General features: G+C 48.4%; 1 protein-coding gene across 1 annotated transcript in view; it reads right to left on the bottom strand.

Annotated features, from left to right (window-relative positions):
* Positions 1-2,892: 2,892 nt before the first annotated feature.
* C3 (complement C3) overlaps positions 2,893-23,599 on the bottom strand; it is a 33,105-nt gene continuing 12,398 nt past the window's right edge. The window contains exons 20-41 of the mRNA XM_025457242.3: positions 20,369-20,511; positions 20,048-20,260; positions 16,919-16,985; positions 16,735-16,821; positions 15,779-15,982; positions 15,433-15,508; positions 14,980-15,139; positions 13,944-14,042; positions 11,007-11,163; positions 9,381-9,544; positions 8,423-8,581; positions 8,214-8,273; positions 8,007-8,097; positions 7,836-7,887; positions 6,467-6,554; positions 6,272-6,361; positions 4,557-4,662; positions 4,272-4,361; positions 4,051-4,134; positions 3,411-3,494; positions 3,185-3,320; positions 2,893-3,077 (exon numbers count right to left, since the gene is read on the bottom strand). Coding sequence (XP_025313027.3) covers positions 2,936-3,077; positions 3,185-3,320; positions 3,411-3,494; positions 4,051-4,134; positions 4,272-4,361; positions 4,557-4,662; positions 6,272-6,361; positions 6,467-6,554; positions 7,836-7,887; positions 8,007-8,097; positions 8,214-8,273; positions 8,423-8,581; positions 9,381-9,544; positions 11,007-11,163; positions 13,944-14,042; positions 14,980-15,139; positions 15,433-15,508; positions 15,779-15,982; positions 16,735-16,821; positions 16,919-16,985; positions 20,048-20,260; positions 20,369-20,511 — 2,552 coding nt within the window. The 3' untranslated portion in view covers positions 2,893-2,935. The remainder of the gene's footprint in view (positions 3,078-3,184; positions 3,321-3,410; positions 3,495-4,050; positions 4,135-4,271; positions 4,362-4,556; positions 4,663-6,271; positions 6,362-6,466; positions 6,555-7,835; positions 7,888-8,006; positions 8,098-8,213; positions 8,274-8,422; positions 8,582-9,380; positions 9,545-11,006; positions 11,164-13,943; positions 14,043-14,979; positions 15,140-15,432; positions 15,509-15,778; positions 15,983-16,734; positions 16,822-16,918; positions 16,986-20,047; positions 20,261-20,368; positions 20,512-23,599) is intronic.

The raw sequence follows: 23,599 nt of genomic DNA, 5'->3' as shown, positions 1-23,599 counted from the left end.
CCATTCTAGATATTCTAGATATTTCATAAAAGTGGACACATGCCATCTGTGGCCTTCTGTGTCTGGCTTCTTTCGCTGAATATAACGTTTTTGGGTTTCATCCACATTGTAGTGGGTGCTGGAACTTCCTTCCGTTTTAGGGCTGACGGATGTTCCAGTGTTTCTACCCTTGGATGGATGTTTAAATTGTTTCCACCCTTGGGCTACTGTGAGCATGCATGTGTGCACATGTATTTGTCTGGGCACCGGGTTCCCAGTCTTTTGGGCATATAGCTGGGATTGGAACTGTTGCCATCGGCGTTTTAAACACGTACATCAGCCTTCACCTCTCCCCTGCTTACAATCCTGTAATGGCTTCCCATTGAGCATATAGGGCGTTAGCATATTATGCCCCATGGGCCGCATCCAGTCATCCCCCCTGACTGCACAGGAGAGCAACTTTCCGGGGAAAGTATTTGGGTGAGCTGCAGATGCCCACCAGCGGTCCCTACTCTGCTCCGTGTCCACCTCCCTGACCGACAGTCCACATCTCATCACCTTCCATGCCTTGCGCTGCTGTAGAGAGAATCCCAAGCAGCCTCTGCGCTGAACACAGAGCCCGACGCAGGACTCGATCTCATGACCTTGAGATCATGACCTGAGCCAAAACCAAGAGTCAGACCCCTAACCAACTGAGCCACCCAGGCGCATCTATCTATCATCTATTTATGTATCATCATCTATCTACACACACAACTTATTTTAAGGACTTGGCTCATATTTTGTTTTTTGTTTATAAGTATGCCCCACACCCAATGTAGGGCTTGAACTCGTGACCCTGAGATCAACAGTCTCATGCTCTCCCGACTGAGTCAGCCAAGCAAGCACCCCAGGAGTTGACCCATGTGACTGTGGGGTGTGGCAAGCCCCAAATCCATCGGACAAGCCAGTAGGCTGGAGATTCGGTTAAGAGTTGATGTTACAGTCTTGAGTAGAAAGGCAAGAAACCAAGGCAGAATTTCTATGCTGCTATCTTGAATTCCTTCTTCCTCAGGAAAACGAATCTTTCCCTTTGGCCCTTCAACTGATTGGATGAGGCCCATCCGCATTATTGAGTGTAGCCTGAAAGTCAATCGACTGTAGGTGGGAATCACATCTAAAAAATACCTACATAGGGACGCCTGGTTCAATGGTTGAGCATCTGCCTTGGCCTCAGGTCGTGATCCCGGGGTCCTGGGATCGAGTCCCGCATTCATCTTCCCGCAGGGAGCCTGCTTCTCCCTCTGCCTCTGTCTCTGCCTCTCTCATGAATAAATAATCTTTTTAAAAAAAGGTGTGGGGGAGGCTCAAAAATCCTCATCACTCACAAGGGTCCCAGCCAACCTCTACCAGGATGCCTTTCCACCTTGATGTCTGCCTTCCTCTTTCTTTTTCTTGCTTATTTTCCTGTTCTTCTGCCCTGGGATTCCTTTTCTTCCTTTCTTTAACACGTGGCATGTTGTTCTGTTGGAGCACCTGTGGTTCCAGACTGTGAACAGCTCAGATAGGATCTTTGAAACTTATATTCCAAGGACAGCATGGAGTTGACTTCAGACAGTGAGGTTGTCCAAAGAGGAAAGGAGAACAGGGCAATGTGAGAGAGCCTGCCTACCATGGGGCCACCGGTATAGTCATTTAGATCAAATAATAGTCTTTTTTTTTTTTTTTTAGAAAATATAATAGTCATTTTCTATGTCAACCTAGCTAGGCTGTGGTTTAGTAAAAAACCAGTGTAAATGTTGCTTTGTAGCTATTTTTAATTTTTAAAATTAAAAAAAACTTTAAAGACTTTATTTATTCACAAGAGACACACAGAAAGAGGCAGAGACATAAGCAGAGGGAGAAGCAGGCTCTCCTTGGAGTCTCCCCTTGACTGCTGCCCCCACTAAACAGGGACTGGTTGTGAATCTATTTCCCCCTATTTCTGGAATCAGGAGGCAGCCTTTACAGGACCTGGCGGGGGGAGTCTTAGCGGAAGGGGCTGAGAAGGGGTGACTGCAAGGCTCAGGGATTTTCAGGTGATGAGCACATCTAGAGTGGGGGAATGGATCCCACCCTCAAGCCCTTGAATTAATCAGAAGAGGCACCTAGGGCCCCAGTTCCCCTCGACTGTCAGTCAGCTCACTTCCCTCTGGCTCCTGCCCCCCAGGCAGCTCTGATGATGCTGTGACCACAATGCCAACTCCCCACCTAGACCGCTGACTCAGATCTTCCCTTTCACTAGCTCACTGGCTTGCTCACTCGCTCAGAGCTCACCGGAAACACCGCTGGGCCTGCCCCCTACCGCCCCCTCCTGGGCACAGCCGGCCCAAGAGGAATGCAGGTGAGGTAACAAATGGAATTGCCCCGGAGGAGCTAGCTGCAGGTGAGGGGCAAATGGGATGAAGGTGAGAACAGGTGAAGATGCAGGTGAGGATGCAGCACATAGGTAGGCGAGTTGGTAAGATACAGGCCAGCTTGCGGTTGGAGATGTCGGCATGGGCCGAGTGACAATGCCAAAAATGCAGGTGGATACAAGCCAGGGCGTAGGTGAGACAGCAGGTAAAGATTCAGATGATAATGTTGGTGAAAACGCACGTGAGGGTTCGATGAGGAGGCAGGTAAGCAGGCAGGTAAGCAGGCAGGTGTGAAGGGGCAGCTGGTGAGAATTTCCAGAAGGTTGGGGCTGAGAAGCAGGGTAGATGCAGGGGAAAGTGGAAGTACACTTGGGTGGGGCCGCGTGCCAGCCAGGTGGAGGGTGCTCCCGGGAGAGTGGGGAGGAAGCAGGCCTGCAGGAGGGCCACAGAGGGACGGAAGTGGGGGTCAGGCGAGGCTTCAGGATGGATCACAGTGGCCTCTTTCCCTCTCAGAGACCTTCCCACACCGGAAGACACATGACATACAACTGAAGCTTTATTGTGGGGACCACGGGGAGGGGTCAGTTGGGACAGCCAAAGGTGATCATGTCATCAGTGAAGCTGGCCAGGTCTTGGCACCGTTTCTCATTTTCCTCATCCTGGCATTCATCGGCCTCAGGCCACATCTCCACCCATGTGTCCTTCCCGATGATGTAGTTGATCCTGCAGGGGGGTGGGGGGATGTGCGGAGAGGAGGCAGACCGGTCAGGGGCAGGGCAGGGGAAGGGTGGGCAGGGGCGGCCCTGGGCATGCACAGGGCTGGCACTCACTTGGGTTTCTCTCCCCACAGGTCGGTGGAGACGCCCCACACGAGGTAGCGTTTCCCATCCTGCAGCTTCAGGGCTTCTCTGCACCTGATGTGGCTGATGAACCTGCGCTCCTGTCCTCTGGCCACCTCATCGGAGCCTGGAGGGGAGGGAGAGAAGCTGAACTGGAGGGAGGGAGGGAACTGGGGGGAAGGGGGTGGGAAGACAGAAGCCAGAGTGCAGGGCTGACCTGATTTGATGATCTGCTCCACAGCCATTACGTACTCGTCAAAGTCTTCTGCTGGCTCCTTCCTGAGAAGCCTGGTCTTGTACACTGTGGGGGGAGGGGAGGGGGCGGTGGGGGTCAGGATCACCTGCAAGCGCACCTGGGCACACGGCACCCCCCATGCAGATACATGCAGGATGGCCGCCAGTCGTGCTACAGTCCCTGCCCCCCAGTAACACACATGTCACACGTGATCTTACACGGTCTCACACAGTCACACACACGACCATGTGCATGATTACAGCCACCCACATGCATGACCATGCCTACTCCTGTCCACTGTCACCTGCAACCACTGTCTCATATCTCCGTGATTTGGCACAACTACAACCTCACAGTCGCACACACAACCAGGCACACAACCACATCCACTCATACACTTGCATACACCCAGCCCGCTCACAACCATGGTTCCCATGTAATCATGGCCCCTCACACACACACACGTCGCCTGCAATTATATCCTGAAGTACAACCACATGCAGCCATGGTCACTCGCAGCCAGTCACACACACAACCACAACCATAACACAGTCTCACATGTACAACCACGTCCCCACACACTGTTGCTCCCACACGCTCCCACATGTATGCACCCACTGACCGTAGTCTACGCCTGGCTCACAGGCCTTGTCCAGCCGTTCATCCTTGGTGACCTTGTCGTACACCTGCTGCATGAAGCAGTTCTCTGTGGGGCGGATGGGTGGGGGACATGGTTACATCTCACATCTCCTCCAGGGCCCCCCCGCTCCTGGGTCCGTCCCTCTGGGTGTGTGGAGGGATCTGGTGGGTGTGGCCAACCCTTCCCCGCTCCTTGGCACCCACCCTCAGCACAGCGGCACATGTCCTTGTGACAGAGCTTGCTTAGTTGCCCATCTTCTTTCTCTGGGTGGTAGAACCGGGTGCAACTCTCATCTGTGGGCAGAGTGGTGGGAAAGGGTTAGAGGGCGAGGACCTCCAGTCCAGAGAACCCAGGGGGTAGGGCTTGGATTCCCAACTCCAGTCCCTCAGACCTGGAGATGCCAGGTCCTCAACCCCGGGAGCCTCAGACTCCCACTTCTCAGATCCCTGGAACCCTCAGACCCCAGGCCCTAGGTCAAGGTTGCTCACCTAGGTTGTAATAGGAGTACACCTTGACTGATCCAGGCTGGATAAGCCCCACCTTAAAGTACTGGTGCACTCTGAAGGATATACAGTCCTCCTGGTTATGTGAGATCTATGGAGAATGAAGAGGCTGGTTAGTGGGATGAAGACGTGGAGGGCATACCAGCATGAGGTACTGGGGGTTGGAGAAACTGAAGGATCAAGGTGGGAAGTGGGTGGGGAGGGTGGAGGGCAGGACAAACCCATGTTCTGTTACTCCAAGGCTCAGAGCTAGATTACACTCGTCAGCTTCCTTCCTTAGTTTAGTGTGTGGCCATGTGATTGAGTTCTTGCCAACGGACTGCTATCTATGCCCATAAAAACATCATCCCGCAGCTAATGATACTGAATTGTAGATTTTAAAGTTGCTGAGAGGGTAGATCTTAAAAGTTCTCACCACACACACACACACACACACACACACACTAAAACTATGTGAGGTAATGGATGTGTTAAGTAACTTTATTGTTGGGATCGTTTCCCAATATATGGAGACATCAAATCATTATTTTATACACCTTAAACCTAACAGTGTTATTTGTTAGTTATATCTCATTAAAGCTGAAAAAAAAATAGAGAGAGAGAGAGAGAGAGAAATAGATATACACACGTGTATGTGATAGACAGGTGTATTTGGAGGAAAAGGCTAACAGTGAATTTGGGTAGAACCGTGGAACCATGTTCTCCCACTCTGCAACTTCCCCATAGGGTTAGAATTAAATAAAAATTGAAATGCACAAAAATTAAGATGCAAGAAAATGTCAATGTCTGTCTCATGCAGAATCCTCCTTTCTTCTAGAAAGAATGGGTCCAGTAGATAACTCTAGAGTCCTAGGGATTGTGGAGCCCCAAGACAGAAGGCATGTGGATCCCTGAATGACTGTGTGGAACAGAAGACCCTTTCCTTAACCTCCCACACCAACTGGACTTGGCGTGAATGAGAAACACAAATTTCTTGGGTTGGAACCCCCATATTCTTGGGAGTTTTATTATAGTAGCTAGTGTTACTCATACTGACTAATATGGGGTGAGGGGCAATCAAAGGTATTGGGACTTCAGCAGGGAGAGTATGAGGATAAGAAAGATGGAAGATAGAAGTAGGGGTGAGGAGGAAGCTCAAGTCATGTTAGAGATGAAGAGTGAGAGGTCAGATGGAGAATTAATAAGAGAGAGATGCCAGGGGATGGGGGAGCAAGGGAAATTCTTGTTCACCACTGAGCACTTTATTTTTTTAAACCAATATGGCTCTTTTCATTGGTTGTTTAGACTCTGATGAGAAGGGATGCCTGGATGGCTCAGCGGTTGAGCATCTGCCTTTGGCTCAGGGTGTGATCCTGGGGTCCTGGGATTGAGTCCCACATTGGGCTCCCCACAAGGAGGCTGCTTCTCCCTCTGCCTGTGTCTCTGCCTCTCTGTGTGTCTCTCATGAATAAATAAATAAAATATTAAAAAAGACTAATGGGAAGAAGTTGGAGAAAGCAAGTAAACTCTGAGGTTGGAATATGAGTGGGCATAAGGTAGGATGCTTACAAAAGACAGGATAACTTGGGTTGACCATCTTGTTTTATATAGCCCTTCCTCCACCACTCAAAAATATGGACCCCATCCCCCCTAGCCTGGGCCTGGCCTGACCCAGAGGAAGGCCAGCCAGGTAGAGGCTAGGTCCCCACTGGAAGCCTTACCTTTTCCAGGTAGAGGATGACATTGTTCTTGTTGGAGAAGGCCTTGTTCAGCTCATACTTAGATATGTATCTCTCGATACCACTGCTCAACTGGGGAAGGAAGGATGGGATTTATGAAAATCTTCCTTAGTCTTCTTTCAGACCCCAGGGTTCTTCCCACTGATCTCAGTCCCCAAGCCCATAAGCCTTTCATACCTGGTTGAGGTCACAAGTGTCAGGAGAAAAGCCAGTCATCATGGATATATCCAGTATCGACATGGTAGCGTCCTCGTCTCCCAGGTACCTGAATGGAGTGGAGGGAGGGCAGTTGGTTGCTCAGGCAGTTGTCCTGAGCCCTGGGGGTCAACGCCTGGACAAGGGAGTCTAATCAGAGACTGAGGTTCTTGGTTCCCACATGGCAGCACAAGGGGATATTAGATTTTAGGAAACATTCCCCAAAGGGACTAAAGGGAAGATGGTGTAATGGTCAAGGAGACTACTAGCTTATTTTTTTTTAATCTCTTTTTTTTTTTAAAGATTTTATTTATTTACTCACGAGAAACAGAGAGAGAGGCAGAGACACAGGCAGAAGGGGAAGGAGGCTCCATGCAGGGAGCCGGATGTGGGACTCGATCCCAGGTCTCCAGGATCATCACCTGGGCCGAAGGCAGGTTCTAAACCGCTGAGCCACCCAGGCTGCCCGAGACTACTAGCTTATAAATAAATTTTTAAAAATCATTAAAAAAAGGATGCCTGGGTGGCTCAGCAGTTGGGCATCTGCCTTTAGCTCAGGGTGTGATCCTGGGGCCCTGGGATCGAGTCCCGCATCAGGCTCCCTGCATGGAGCCTGCTTCTCCCTCTACCTATGTCTCAGCCTCTCTCTCTCCCTGTGTCTCTCATAAATAAATAAATAAATAAATAAATAAATAAATAAATAAATCTTAAAAAAAAAAAAAAAAAAAAGGAGACTAATAGCTCAGGCTCTAGGGCCCAACCACATGGGCTCAAGTCCCAGCTCTGTAAGACATTTGATGAGTCACTTGACCTCTTCATGCCTTAGTTATTCTAGGAAAGAAAGGCAGAAAAATGTTACCGTGGTCTAGCTCAATAACATCAGGTCCCCAGCACCAGGGTACAGTAGTCACAACTGCATAAAGTACAAGTCTTGTTTCTAGTGATTTAGCCCACCAATTACTGAGCAGATAAGAGGTGCACAATCAATGACCAATCACGTCACTTCCTTCAAAGTCTGTCAGTGATGGTCACTGAGCAGCCATTATTCAGTTCATGCACTGATAGCAAGGCCAAGTTACGATAAAACACTTTAAAGGTCATGGGACAATTGGAATGTGCCCCACATCGATTGCTGAGATTGCTGGCACAGTCTCAGCCTATAGGGTCACTGCCAGTCTCGGACTGCCATGCATAGTGAGGATGGCATCCGCCTCCTGGTGGGTACTTAAGGCAATACCAGATGCACAATGCACTGTTGGAAAGGGTTTGGTACCACAGATATTATTTTGAGAAGTCTTCTTATAGACGGAAGAATGGCCAAGATGACCCGTAGTGACCCATCATCACTTGCCTGGTACAGATGTTAAGGGTCATGCTGTTCAAGGCGTCCTGAGGCCTCTTGACTAGAAACACAGAAGACAGAAAAATGGGATGGGGGTCCCTGGGTCCCGATTCAGGAGGGGGGCAGACATTAGAATGGGGTTGGGGGAAGCGTAACATGTAGGGTCTTCACTCCCTTTACCATTTTCAGGGGCTGGTTGTATGTCAACCCTGAGGTCAAACTTCTTGCAGGTGGCTTTGTTTTTGAGCTTGGCATAGTACATGGTCACCACCTGGTGAGACAGTGGGGGAGATGAAGTGTCAGCCCATTTGAGTTGAGAAGGAGAGGGTCCCTCTGGGTGCTGAGAGAAAGTGGTGGGCCAAGCAGGTGTGTGTTCCTATTCCTTACCGACAAGGTGCCTTGTCCTTTTCCTTTTGCTATTACTTCGAAATTCTCATTTTTCTTGGTCTGCAGGGAGCCGGGAGAGAGAAGAGAGGATGTTGGGGGAACCAAACTTTCCCCTGGCTGCAACAATGACCTGTCCTCCCTCCTGGCTCTGGCAAACCCTGGCTGGTGTGGAGGGTGACACCAAGGAGGGTTTGGCTAGGCAGCTGTACCTCTTCTGACCGTTGGAGGCTAGGAGAATCCCAGACAATGTGGTGCTTGATCTCTGTGCTGCGGCTGGGCAGGTTGATGGACACTTGCAGGTTCAGGTCCTTGTGGTTGGGGACATCCTTCTGGTATTGGGCCAAGGCTTGGAACACCATGAAGGTGGCCTAGAGCCCAGGAGAGAGGAAAAGACTCAGATCAGAGAGAGGATAGCCTAGAACCCGCCCCCCCCCACACACACACACAAAGAGAGGGTGAGGATGGGATTGAGGGTTGTTCAACACTCAGGACATGTTCTAGATTCTCCAAGGGACAGAGGCTTAGACCAGAGCTTGGAGACACTGAGGACAGGTCTAGAATCCACCAGAAACTACAGACATAAGACCGAAGCTATAGCAACATTGAGAATGTGGCCCAGACTCATCCAGAGGAGAGTCTAAGACAAGAGTCTGGAGTCCGTGAGAATGTATTTAGAACCCACTTGTGAAAAAAGAATGAGGTTAGAGTCTGGGGACATTGAACATATGATCTAGAATCCAAAAGGAACACACTGAGAATGTGACTCACAGCTCGCCAGAAAGAAAGGAGGTCAAACCAGAGCCTGAGGTTACTGACACCATGCCCTAGAACCCACCAGGGAGAGAGGCTTGGATGATGTCCTCAAACAGCTGAGAACTTGGCCTAGAACCCATAGGAAGATGAGCTAACAAGGAGCCTGGTGGAACAGAGAACATGGTCTAGATACCAGGAGCTTCAGAAGACAGCTTGGGGCATTCAGAATGTAGTCTAGGACCCATGGATGGGTTCACAACTATTTTTTAGTTGTGATCTCTCAAATCCACTCCAGCCACTCTGCTGGTGGGACAGAAGGATTGCCCCTCTTGGTCTCAGTGTCTTCTCTGGGAGGCCAGTGGGAGGGTAGAGGAGGTGGGCATGCAGGTGCCAGGGGGATATGGGGTCACTTGCCTGGGTGGAGCCATAGCCACCTCCGTAGTATCTCTGCTCATTGAGCCAGCGGACGACAGGAGGTACATTGTCAAAGTCTTTGAGCAGCAGCAGGGCCAAGAGGGCGTAGGATGTGGCTTCCACATTGTAGAGCTTCTTGCCAGGCTCCACCCAGCGGTTCCTGTCTGCGGAGAGAACCCCCACCCCATCCCCCATGCTCACTGCTCTGTCCAGCCTGGAGATGGCTCCGAGACAGCTCTGAAGTGGACTTCTTGGTGTTCAGATATCCTGGCTCACATCCAAGGCCCACAATCTGCTGGCTCCTGCCTCACTCTCTTCTCTAATTAACCTTCACTCCTCCATTTAAATTCTCAGCCACAGCCCCACCCACCTACAGGAGATTCCCTAAACTTTCCATGCTCGTTTTTACTTCTGAGCCTTTTGATATTCTGTTCCTTCTCCTTGGAGCACCTTTTCTCCATCTACCCCTGTTAATCCCCTGATTTGACTTCACTGGCACCCCAAGACTGGGTGACAGACCCTTGCCATTCCTTCTGTCTCTCAAAACATTCCGTGCTCTCCCGTCCCAGCACTATGATGCTCCATAGCAATCAGGTAACTCATTTCTCTCCTCAGTTGGGGTGTGAAGCCATGATGGCAGGGGCTGTGCTGTATCCACTGTGATGTCCCAAGTGCCTGAGAAAGTATTTATGGCAGAGATCGTCATTAAGAACCATCCCCTCCTCTTCCCGGGCATACAGTTGGACTATGTCTCCCGCAGATCCTTGCAGGGAGATATGGCCACAGGACTGAGCTCTGGACAATGGAATGGACACTGGCAACGATGGGGGCCCCTTCCACGCCTGCTCTACCTCCCTTGCACAATCCTCCTGACTTGTCCCCCTTCTGCTTGAATGGAGTAGATTCCAAGGACCCAGAGTGGCAGAGCCATGAAAAGTCAGAGGCCAGGAGCCAAGCATCAACATATGGAGGAGAGCTGCCCACAAACAACAAACTCCTATTGTGGTAAACCACCTCAGTATATCCTACATCATGTTTCTTGACATATGTTACAGCAGTCAGTGGGAACCTGGCACAGAGCATCACTGGAACCATCAATTAAGTGCTCGCTATGTGCTACCACTGTGCTAAATTCCCTATGGCACTATCTTGTCTAATCCTAATTGCCCTTGAGATCATGGTAATGTTATGACAACAGCAGCGATAGAGCTCTTCCTGGGTGCTGGACCTTCTACCTGTATTACTCGTCCAATCTTCACAACCACCCTATGATGTGTCACCTTAAGGTGAAGTCTAGAGAGGTTCAGTGACTTGTACAAAGTCACACAGGGAGAAAGGGGCAGAGTGGGATCTGGATTTGAGTCTGATGTCAGAGCCCAGGTCCTTGCTCCTGTGTCCTGGCAAGTGCTCAGCACGCATTTGTTGAACGATGGATGCAATGGACCTTCTTGTGTAGCTTACAGTGAGGCCTTCTCACACCTCAGAGCCATTCACTCAGCATGGCTTGGCACCACCCACCCCAGCTCAACTTGAGGCTGCCCATCCCGGCGTGGCTTACGGCCACACATGCCAGCTCAGGACGACCAGTCAGGCATTCGCCTCTCACCTCACCAGGCTGCCCCTCACCTCTGGCTGTGTTCAGAAATTTTCTGAGGTTATCTCCCTCCAGTTTGTCTAGATGGGCCAGGGCGTAGCCAGCAATGGCCACAGAATATGGTCTCCTCAGGTTCTGGTAGTGGGCTGCAAGATAATTTCCTGCCTTTTCGATGCTGCTTGGCAAGATCTGCAAGAAAGAGGACGGGTACTCTGGTAAGGTGGACATTGCTGCCACAGAGAGCTGGTAAGTGTCACACAAGCACCGCTTCCTGGGTGCCAGGATGGTTTCTGTCCTTGCAACACAGATCTGTCTTAGATCTTTTTTTTTTTTTTTTTTTTCAGGTTTTCCAGTGGTTTTAGCCACTGTGAGCCGCCTTGTTGCTGAGTACCTAAGCTGTGTCTGGGACAGTTTATATATCTGGTAGTGTACTGGTAGCTATTTAAGAACCAGCTCTCCAAGGCATGTGATTGGGGGCAAGGTGGGGGGTCAGTTTATGGACTGTCAGTTATTGTGATGCCAATACTCCCACTGTGGCCAATTACAAGTTACCAACATAATATCCCTGATCCCAGAGTGACGAAGAGATGTCCCAGATAGGCACTTGTGAGCTAGTGTGAACCAGACTCAGCACCCTCCTGGGAATGCCTCTTGTCTAATCATCGGCTTCATAGCTAACACTTACTAGATGCCAGTCATACAGCCCGTCATTGAACTTCAGAATCCTATGAGGTAGGCAGTATTTTTATCATCATCCCCACTACACAGACGAGAATATTGAGACCCAGAGAGATGAGAGATGGAGAAAGACATAATTTATAGTGTTTGCGAATTTTCATGGTGTAAGTACAACCGTGGCCAATTTCAAACTACTGATGTGGAAGCAGTGAATGCAGAGTTGGGAAGAGGTGGGCAGTAAGCAGCACAGTGTTAGGTAGTATTTCCACCATACAAGGTACAGAAATAACCTCGAGATGGGTAGATTTATCATATAGATAATGACGAAGGGTAGTAAAACAATTAGAAAGTGATAGGTTTTGGGTGTTTATTACCTTAGGTTTTAATGGTTGATGTTTAGTCTAATTTACTTAAGTTTATGTAACTTAATTTTATTTTTTCAATTAAATTTAATTTTTTAATTTTTTATTTTTTTTTAATTTTTATTTATTCATGATAGGCACACAGTGATAGAGAGAGAGGCAGAGACACAGGCAGAGGGAGAAGCAGGCTCCATGTACCGGGAGCCCGATGCGGGACTCGATCCCAGATCTCCAGGATCGCGCCCTGGGCCAAAGGCAGGCGCCAAACCGCTGCGCCACCCAGGGATCCCTAAATTTAATTTTTTAAAAAAGATTTTACTTATTTATTCATGAGACACAGAGAGAGAGGCAGAGACTCAGGCAGAGGGAGAAGCAGGCTCCATGCAAGGAGCCTGATGCCGGACTGGATCCTGGAACCCTAGGATCACTCCCTGAGCCAAAGGCAGACGCTTAACCACTGAGCCACCCAGGCATCCCATAACTTGATTTTAAGTGATGATTGTATTTAAGAACTAGCTTGCGAAAAGTCCTGGAGATGTAACAGTTGGTTTTCCCAAGTTCAGTGGTTGGTTCCAGCACACTCTTGATTTGAACCCCAGCAATCTGGTTCTACAGCCTATGCTATCCTCAGTTATACTGTTGCCATGTTGTAGAGGAAAATGTTGCTGCATGGTAGTAGAGCCTAATCCTTTGGCCTGCCCAGCTACTTCTCCTCCATCTACTTTTGTTTGACGTCTGTAGGAGCTTTTCTCCTCCATTTCCACGCCACACTGGAGGCAGGCCATATTTGCCCAGCGAGACCAACTCCTTGGCCTGAGCTGATTGGCCCAGGGGTGATCACCCTACCACGGTCCAGCCAATCAGTGCTGTCCCCTGGGAATCAGCTAGCCTTACTCTGGCTGTGTTCCTCAAGGAAGGTCAGCCCCGTGCTGCCCTGCAGGCAAAGAGGAATTATTGGGCCCAGAAAGGTCTGGGTCCCTCCTGGGCACTAAAGTTAACAGGCCCCTCCCTTCCATCACTTTCTGGGGTCCAACGAAGGAAGAAGCAGCTGGCTGAGGGTGAGATCCTGGGGTTCCAGACTTGGTAAGCCAAAGTTCAGACAATCCACTCTGACCATCCCAGGACAAAGCAGATGAAGCAATCACAGAGACTCTCAGGAGCCCATCTCTCTAAGTTTTGTGCTTCGAAATGAAAACCAGAGGAAAAGGAGGTAACCTTTTAGGGTCATGGGCTCCTTTGAAAATTTCCTAGAAGAGAGATGCTTGGGTGGCACAGTCGGTTAAGCATCTGACTCTTGATTTCAGCTCGGGTCATGATCAGGGTGGTGAGATGGGGCCCTGCATGGGGCTCTGTGCTCAGCAGTGTCTGCTTGAGATTCTCTCTTCTCCCTCTGCCCTGCCCCCATGCTCTCTCTCTCTCTCAAATAAATAAATAAATCTTAAAAAAAATTTCCTAGAGGATCCCCTGGACTAAGAAAATAGTCTTGATGTTTTCTTAGCACTGTGTTGTGAGTTTCCTTTAGGCAAGCAGCAAGGATACAATGCACTGATCATGTAGGAGTGATGTGGGAGGCAGGCTGAGGGGGCTTTTGTTGAAATTGGCTAAAATTCTCTGAAAAGGGTAAGGCAGGCAGAGAGGACCCGCTCTTTGATCTCTTTGTGTCTCAGTTTTCTCTTCTGTTAACTGGGGATAATAAGAGTAGCCTACCTCTTGGGCTCCAACAAGGATTACAGGACTTCACCATGTGAAGCTCTTAGATGAACATCTTTAGTTAATTGCCCCCCAAATGTTGGGTATTATTATGGCCGCTTTGCTGGCTGTTAGTGCACTGGGGGAGGACTGAGAATCACCCAAATGCAACACCTCACCCTCCAAGGTGCATGTGCCTTGGGTAGAGGAGGGGAGAGGAAGAGGATGGCAGATACTTACGTTAACCTGTCCTATACAAATATCTTCAGCCTCTTTTAGTGCTATGAGAACAAAGGCCGTGAGGGACACAGACTTCTCCTCAGCTTCCCGGAAGCCACCCTAGAGTGGGAAGCAAGAAACAAGGATAGAGTCACCAGTGTGTTCCCATTTGCTGGCCAATCCCCCTGTAGGTTCAGTAGGTCCAAGCAGGGCTGAGTCTCTCCCCAGTGTCTCCCTAGGAGGGTCACTGTCTTCAGTATTCATTCATTCAGCAAATGGTGGTGCTGCTGGGGATAAGGTGGTGGGAAAGACCTGGACACCAGCCCCAATCCTCATGGAGCTCGCCGTATAGTAGGGGAGACAGACAAGAACCGACCAATTCGCTATAGATTTATCATTACAAACTGATGAGTGCTATGCAGGAGAAGTGGATGTGGCAGTGAGAATGGACAGTGGGAGTGTGACTCAGTTGGGGAGGTCAAGAAAGATGTCCCTGGGGGATGACAGGGGTTAGCAGGCCAGGCAGTGGGAACAGCATGTGCAAAGGCCCTGTGGCAGGACAGAGCAAGGCTCCTAGCAGTACAGATGGCATGTGGATGGGGATAGGAGCAACACCGTGAGAATGGAAGCTTGAAAAGTCAGGCTAAGGCAGTGATTCTCTAACATGGGCATGTGTCAGCATCACGGTGGTGGTGGTGGGGGGGGAGGTGGGGTGTGGAGAGGGACTTATAGAAACTGGTTCCTAGGCTCTGCCCCTAAAGTTTCTGATTCCATGCATCTAGCATCCAGCCTGAGGACGTACATTACTAACAAGTTTCCAGGTGATGCTGATGCTGCTGGCCTGGGGAATCCCGTTTGGAGAACTGTAGTTCTGAGGGGTTCTAGGTGTATTTTCAGAGTGAAGGGGAGGGACTTTGGTTTTGTACTGGACTCTGAAGGTCTCTGGTTTTTGTACTAGACGAGTGACACTCCCAAAGGAATGGGTCGTCTTTCTCCTATCTGTCCCATGACTTCCAGGCGCCCCTCCCTCACTCTGTCCTGAACCCCTGCTTCTTACGGTCATCTCTTGGTGGATCACAGGCCCATCCTCCTGGAAGATCCCATCGGGCTTCTGCTTCTCCAGGATCAGCCATTTGACAGCCCCGCAGAGAACCTGGGCTTCAATGGCGATGAGGTTGGTGGCCAGAGAGAAGACCTTGACCACGTAGGCTGTCAGCCTGGAGGTGGTCACAGAGCATGAGCCAATCGCCTCGGCATCCAGAGAGCAGGTTCCAGCAAACCAGTGAGCAGAGGGGGCAGGCCCTGGCCCAGCTGGCTCAGCTTGCCCACCCAGGTTGAGACCCAGCCTAGCTGCAGGAGGTGCTTGATGACCGAGGGCCACTCAGGAGCCCACAGTGGGCGCCTCGCCTCTGTGGGTGGAGGCTGCATAGCTGGGCAGAGGGCTGTGTGGATGGGGCCCACCAGGACCACGGCAGGCTGCCCTGCTCTGTGGGGTGCAGGGGTGGCTCACCAGGTGCTGGATGGCCGGTTCTGGAAGGCAGCGAAGGCCGAGTTGGGTTGTCTGAAGGCCAGCTGTTGGGTGTATCCTGCGGGGAAGCAAGAAGTGTTGTCAGAAGAGCAGGGGCGCAGTGGAGAGGGTGGCCGGCATGGGAATGCCAGCGAGGGGGAGGGCCTGGAGTCCTGGGGTTCAGGGAGGGGAGAGGGGGCTCAGCACAGAGGAGGGAACTGCAAAGGGGGAGGAGCTTCTAAAAAGAGAAGGGGCTCAGAGGATGGGGCGATCAGAGTAAAGGGGGTGGGGTCCCCGGGAGGACCCAGCTCCAGGAGGCGGTGGCAGCGGGTCTCCCACGAAGACGCACCCTTCTTGATGAGCTCCAAGGCCTCCTGGCGCTTCTCCAGCCCGAACTTGTCCCACTGCTCGGTTTGGTCCAGGTAATGCAGGGCGATGACGGTGGGCGTCATGCCGATCATGTTCTGCTCCCCGCAGCCCGACGGGGTCACGATGAGGTGCTTCAGACGGTCCCCGTCGATGGCGTCCTCTACCATCTGAGCCACCGGGGTCCCTGGAGCCAGGCGGGAGGGAGGACCGCGCTCAAGCACAGTGGGGCGGGGTGAGGAGGGTCGGGACTGACCCAGGGACCCCAGGCTCCCACCAGCCAGTGCCAGGGATGCGGGGGGCAGTTGGAGGCTGAGGGGGATGTGATCAAAGGGGAACAGCAGGCTGAGTGGCCCCAGAGGGGGGTGCGTGGCCTACATTTGTAGGGAAGGGGGGGCTTGTGCTTCATAGAGCCCTGGTTCCCGAGTCCTCTTGTTACACCAGTGGCAAATGAATCCCAGTAACAATCGTCACGAACACTTAGATGTGCTTAATGCTGTTTTGTCAGGCGCGCTGTTCCAGAGATCATCATATAATATCTCATTTAATCCTCTCAGCAACCCTTTGATATATTTGTTATTTTGTTATTTGCCCCCATCACAGATGAGGAAACCAAAGGTCTCTCCCCAAAACCTTAAGCTTGCAAGGTGCCTTTCCAGCGACCTCTTTTCCCTTCTTGCTCCAGTCCTCCATCCCGCGCATTAGGTTCCAGAATTTCCTGCTCTCAAGAGGAAACTCTACTGTTTCTCATTCAAACTTCTCTATCAGCAAAAGCTATTTTCTGAATTAAATACTGCCTGGGGGCTTCTCTAATCTAGGAGGTGGTTCTAGCAGAAGTGGAGGGGGGAGACACAGCGACAAATGCCCCCAGAATTAGGTGGCACTGGGTCCCCTGCTCCAGGGTCGTGCCTTCCTGGGTCGGGGCCAGTGGCCACTCACCTTGCAGGAGGATCCTGGTCTCTGACTCCGTGTCCGGGACTTGGTCGCCCAGGTCTGCGGCATGGACCTCCTCTCGCTGCACTCCCTCTGCCGGCCGAGCGGGACAAACGGATGGCACCAGCCCTCTCCCACAAGGCCCTGCATCACCACCCAGGCTGCCACTCCTCTGCTGTGGCTGACTCACCCTGGCCCTTGGCTTCTGGATCCAGCGTGCGAATGGCCAAGGTTTGGTTGACTAGGATTCCTTCCGGCTGACCCATGTCGGGATAGGGGGTGGAGGGAGGGCAGGCGAATAAAAGAACAGACAGACACAACTGGTCAGCAAAGACACTGTCCTTCTGGCCATTACTGTCGCACAGGCACGAGGTACCACCTTTCCTAGCTGTGTGATGGGAGTCAAATACCTTCCTCCGTGGCTCAGCTTCCTCCCTTCTAAAGAGGAAGCAATACCAACATCTACTTCATATGATTGTCCTGGGAGTTAATTTCTTTTTCTTTTTTTTTGGGGGGGGGGGAGTTAATTTCAAATTATACGTTCATAACAAAAGCACAAACCCTTTGGAAAGCTTCCTGCGTGCTAACCCTACTGTCTTGCGTTAATGGTTCACAGCAAACCCAGTGGGGTGAGGGCTGCTGTGATACCTCCTGTCTCAAAGATGGGGTATGAAAGGCGAAGTAACCGCCCCCCCAACATCACACAGCTGGTAGGAGAGAACTGTTTTTTTTTTTTTTTTTTTTTTTTTTAGAACTGGGGTTTGAACAGGGCATTCTGGCACAAAGTCTGTTTTTTGAGGGGAGGCAGTCACGCTGAACGACCCCAGAGTGTCTGTGTTTGTAACTCAGTGCCTTTCAGGCGTCTCTAACACAAAAGAATGTGCATAAAGTACTCAGCACAAGGCCTGGCACATAGTAAGTGCTCAGTTAAAATAGGAGCTATTTTAGTTAGTTATCGGATTCCCAATGGAAGCTCTCCTGTAAGTGCAGAAAGACCTCCATGGTGGACTGCAGCTGTTTATGCCTTTTCAGAACACATTCTCCTTTTAGGCTGATATTAATGCCCAAATTTTCCTTTAGAGACCGACTCTTCTCCCATGGCATGCTGGTAAATATTTGCCACCCAGCTCTCCAGGAAGAAAAGATGCTGACTTGTAGCGCTGCCAGTTTCTGTGCTGTGAATATCTCCTCCACACTGGATTTCAAGTTGCCAGCATCTGGGATTGCAAAATTGGGAAGTTGTGGGCACTCTGGCTCTTGGGCGCTGGACCATTCAGGCTCCAGCAACCCTACTGGGTTTGCATCCCATTGGTTCCCATACTGAGCCAACGCTCAGAGGCACAATGACATAAGGGTCCCAGACAAAAGGGATAATAAAAAATGTATCCCTACGGGCACTCAGCTGACTCATCAGAAGAGCATGTGACTCTTGATCTAGGGGTTGTGAGTTTGAGCCCCACGTTGAGTGTAGAGATTACTAAAAAAAAACCCAAAACAAAAAAAACTTAAAAAAAGAACTCCTAGAGGGATCCCTGGGTGGCGCAGCGGTTTGGCGCCTGCCTTTGGCCCAGGGCGTGATCCTGGAGACCCGGGATCGAATCCCACATCGGGCTCCCGGTGCATGGAGCCTGCTTCTCCCTCTGCCTGTGTCTCTGCGCCCCTCTCTCTCTCTCTGTGACTATCATAAAAAAAAAAAAAAAAAAAAAAAAAAAAAAAAGAACTCCTAGATATATATTTGTATGTATGTTTTCATGGTTCATTATATTCCAGAACATTAAAGTAGTTGAAAAAAACATGAGTTTGGGTGCACCTGGCTGGCTCGGTTGGTAGGGTCGGATCAAGTGTGACTCTTGATCTCAGGGTTGTAAACTCAAAGTCCCACGTTAGGTATAGAGATGACTTAAAAATAAAGTCTTAAAAAAATATGTGAGTTTGGTTCCATTAAAGTCAGGAAAGAAAAATTATAATCAATTCTGATTTGGGTATAAATAAGACATTTGACTGTAAAATAGCACTGTCAGTTTTAAAGCATTTGCTTTTCAATGTTTCAATATTTTTTCAACTACTTTAACATTTTTTGGGAAAATCAACCATTAATCAATTTTAACACTTAAAAAAAGACATGTATATGCCCTATTTTCCCTTTTAGCTTCAGGCTCTAATATAGCTTGACTTGACATTGTCAGGTCCTCTCTGTGTTTAAAATTTTGATCTTTTGTCCATCATGGATTTTTCTGGCATTAATTTTGATTTCTTAAAACACTGCATTAAAATATTGTTGCTCTTATTTATGATCTCACATTTTGCTCGAAAATATTAATAAAAGATGATAAGAGGCTTTTGTTTTTATTAATGACTTGATCTCCTATTATATTTGTGAATGTTCCTCACTGTAGGAAAGAGTAGATATTATTGGATATACCTTAACAGTTATATATCTACTCTTTCCTACAAATTTTAGAAAGCAATAACATATAATGTGAGAATATAAGAACTTCTATTTTTATCTATTATATGTTATTGCTTTCTAAAATTTGTTTTTTGAGGGGTGCCTGGGTGGCTCAATGGTTGAATATCTGCCTTTGGCTCAGGGCATGATCCCAGGGTCCTGGGATTGAGTCCTGCATCGGGCTCCCCGCAGGGAGTCTGCTTCTCCCTCTGCCTATGTCTCTGCCTCTCTCTGTGTGTCTCTCATGAATAAATAAATAAAATCTTAAAAATAAATAAAAAAGGAAATAAGTAAAATTGATTTTGTGAAACATGTTTTCCCAAGACTTTTAAGGTCAAAAGAAAACTCCTCTATACTGAACTGTGTTAAAAATATCCTATGTGATAATAAAACATATATATATATTTTTTTATAAAACATATTTTCATTTAAAAATCTATCACTGGGAGTGCCTGGGTCAGTCAGTTAAGTATCTGCCTTTGGCTCAGGTCATGATTCTGGGATCCTGGGATCCAGCTACACATGGGGCTCCCTGCTCTGCGGGGAGCCTGCTTCTCTCTCTCCCTCTGCCTGCCACTCCCCCTGTTTGTGCTCTCTTTCTCTCTCTCTCTCTGTTTGTCAAATAAATAAATAAAAGCTTTAAAAAAATATATCACTGATTTTTATTATTGAGTTTTTTGGTTCCCCCTCAAAGTTCTCACTCACTCACCCTAATCCTGGTTCCTGCTTCCAAGCGCGTAAGGACTCTTAAATTTTCTAAGCTGAGACACTTAGTGTCTCAGGGCCTGGATCTCCAACTTGGGTTGACAGCATGGGAGACAGGAGCCTCTCCTGAAGGGCAAGGAGCCGCAAGCACCCCCAAGGACTCACCACGACCTTCAAGATCTTCTTGACACCATCGTTGGCGAAATGCCTGTAGACAGCGGCCTTGACCTCCACCTCATGGAGGCCAATCTTCAGAGGCACAATGACATAAGACACGGCCACGGAGGACTTGGCTGGGATGTTTACAATCTGCTGGTAGCTCTTCTTAGATGTGGCCAGACTACAGAAGGCTGGATTGTAGAGTAGTTCCACCCTGACCTGTTGGGGACAGAGGATCGGTTAGGGGTGTGTGCCACGGGACACCAGCATGACCACCACCACCCCTTCCAAGCTTGCCATCATGCCTCTGTCATCCCAGGGACCCACCTTGATATCCTCTCTCTCCTGGTAATTGTAGAGTATGGCTCGGATCTCCACCTGCTCATTACGTACAACAGAGTAGGGTAGCCGCAGGTCAATGAAGAAGTCTTGTAGCACTGTGACTTCATAGGGGTCAGCCACACAGATCCCTGCCCGGAAGTGGAGTGTCAAGTGAAGGAGGTGGACAGAGGCTCAGTGCTTACCCTGACTGCTGGAGCTGGGCCAAGCTCAGGCTGTGTTTGTAGCAGCCCACGGACTGAACAACTTCAATGGTGATACCTTACCGACGGTGGTGGCAGCTGGGAGTTGCCGTGATGGGACGATTTCCATCCTCTTTTGTGATTTGGTTCATAGGTAGGTGTGCAGGTGGGAAGAACTCAAGCATAATCAATGGCTCCTATCTGCGCTCTCCAAAATGGTAGCCCGAGCTCCTTGTGGTTACCAGGCACTTGGAATATGGCTCGCTCTGGTGGGAACTGGATTCCTACTTCTATTTCATTTCACTTCACTCAGATTTAAACTTAAAAACTGATGTTTGTCATGAATATGCTACAACCCCCTGAACTATACACTTTCAAAGGGTGACTTTCATGGTATGTGAATAATATCTCACTTTAGAAAATGATGTTTGATTCAATAATTGGAAAAACCTTTAAATGTATGCTTGGAACAATTTAGATATGCCAATATACCTTTACGACTGTACATTTTACAGATCCTAAAATACAGATCAAAGTGTTTCCAGTGAAGGCCTAGGGGCATCTGGCCAGTTTAGTTGGGGAAGAGTGTGACTCTTGATTTCAGGGTTGTGAGTTTGAGCCCCACGTTGGGTGTAGAGATGACTTAAAAGTAAAAATAAAATCTTAAAAAAAAAAAAGTTAGCACCCTAATTGAATTTGCTCTGCAGGTATAAAATACGTGCTGGATTTCAAAGGTTTAGTGCAAACAGAAGTAAAATATATCATTCCTAATTTTGAGATGTTAATAGGTTATTCTTAAATATTAAAAGATTTATTAAAAAAAAAGATTTATTGTAACATCATCACTAGTGTGAAGTGGTTTTGTGCATGTTTATAAAACGTTGAAAGAATAAAACAATGTTGAAAGAATAATATTTGGGGCATATTTTGTAAAGAAAATATATAATAAAATTGATTTCACCTATTTTTTTTCTTTTCTTTTTTTTCAGGTAGGCTCCATGCCCAACATGGGGCTTGAACTCACAACTGAGATCAAGAGTTGCATATTCTATGAACTGAGCCAGCCAGGCATCCCTCACCTACTCCTTTCTTTTGGGGCTACCAGGAAATTTAAAATGACATAAAGCTTGCATCTGCCACTCTGTATTTCCAATGGACAGGGCTGATCTACAAGCAGTGAAAATGATGCCAGAAACAATGGTTATTTGAAATACAACAGTTATTGCATTAAATTCAAACAAAGGGTTGATTGATGCAAGCAAAATTTGCAAAAAGATATTTAAAATAATGTTATACTAAAAAAATAAAACAAAAATAATGTTACATTAAGAAATCTATTAAGATTTTTTTGTTGTTGGTGGTGCTTATTCTTCAGTGGTGAAAAAAATTATCAGAGACTTAAACAAAATCCTTATTTCCTAACCTACAGTCATTTATTCACCACCCTTGGGGTGTTTGCTCTAGTCATGGGAGCTCTTTACCCATTTCTTATCTACTATTTGTTTTTACATTTTTCAAAAAAAATTATTTTTTTAGTAGTCTCTACACCCAGTGTGGGGCTCGAACTCACAACCCTGAGATTGGGAGTGGCACCTTCCACTGACTGAGCCAGTCAGATGCCCCTGTTTTCACATTTTGAAACTCAAATAGAATTTACGATGGTGTGTGAAAAACGAGCTTTTGCACCATAAATAGGAGGGTTCTCTCAAGGAAAACAAAACGGTTTTGTTCAATACTGGTTAGCTTGTGTGGTGCCTGCAGAAAGTGGCACCTGCTCCCCTCTCCTCACTGATTGAAGTTGTTAACAAGAACCGGGGAGATGAAGGGGTGCTTGCCCCAGACTGAGCTCTTCCCTTTGAACAAGATAAAAGGACTGAAGGAGAACCAAAAGAAGGACTTCTGATGCACCATCCATGTTATTTTTAAGGCAATGAAACAACTCCTCTGTGTGATATTGGAACTGTGGCTGCATGTCATTACAGGTTTGTTCAAACCCCCAGAAGGTACAACCCCTAAAGGGGGGGAGCTCAAGGCTATTGGCTGCAATTAATAATAACATATCCAGGGGCACCTGGGTGGCTCAGTCTGTTGAGCATCCGACTCTTCATTTCGGCTCAAGTCATGATCTCAAGGTCATAAGATTGAGTCCCAAGTCGGGCTCCCCGTTCAGCGGGGAGTCTGCTCAGGAGTCTCTCTTTCCCTTTGCTCCTCCCCTGCCCCTCAAATAAATAAATAAATAAATAAATAAATCTTAGAAAAAAAATCAGATATCCATATTGGCCTATCGATTATAGCAAATGTACCACCCTAACACAAATGGGGATGGAGGGGGGCATGGAGGGATGTGTGGCGACTGTGCTTTTTGCTCAAACTGAAAACTGTTTTAACAAATCTACCAATTAAAAAAAAAAAAGAGTGACTTCTGGTGCATGATTTGCGGTATTTAAGGAAATAGCCATGCATCTCTGAAAGGCATTTACTCTTTGGTCTCTAATATATGTCTGGCTCCAATGAGAACTCACACTCATCGGACATCTATAATATGCCAGGCCCCATCATAAGGGCTTTCTGTGTATCAACTCATAAAATCCTCCCAACAACACTCTGAGTAAGTGCTATTTCTATTGTGCCTGCTTTATGGATGTGCACAGAGAGGTTGAGTAACTTGACTCAGGCCACACAGCTCCCCAGGGGAAGATCTGGGATTTGAAGCCAGGCGTTTCAGCCTGGGAGGCCCCCTACTTGTAACCCTACTGACTCTTTAATTCATAGTGTCTCAGGAGTTTGAAATTTCCAAGTTCTGTTGGTTATAGTGCTACAATATTTTATTCTGAAGCTCTAAGATGGGATTCCCGGGAGGTTCATCCCCTGCTGATCTTGGGCAAGTCACCTTCTTTCGTTGGCTTTAGTATCCTCATTTGTAGGAGAATAATAGTACCAAGCTCTCATGGGGTGGTTGTGAGCATTGAATGAGATAATGTGGAATCCAGCAGGTAGAGGCCATGAATGCTGCTCGACATCCTCTCCTGCACAGGGC

The sequence above is a fragment of the Canis lupus genome, chromosome 20 (genome assembly GCF_003254725.2).
Source record: "Canis lupus dingo isolate Sandy chromosome 20, ASM325472v2, whole genome shotgun sequence".
Taxonomy (NCBI): Eukaryota; Metazoa; Chordata; class Mammalia; order Carnivora; family Canidae; genus Canis; species Canis lupus.
The sequence above is the reverse complement of the archived record's forward strand: the minus strand, read 5'-3'. Positions and strand labels throughout refer to the sequence as shown.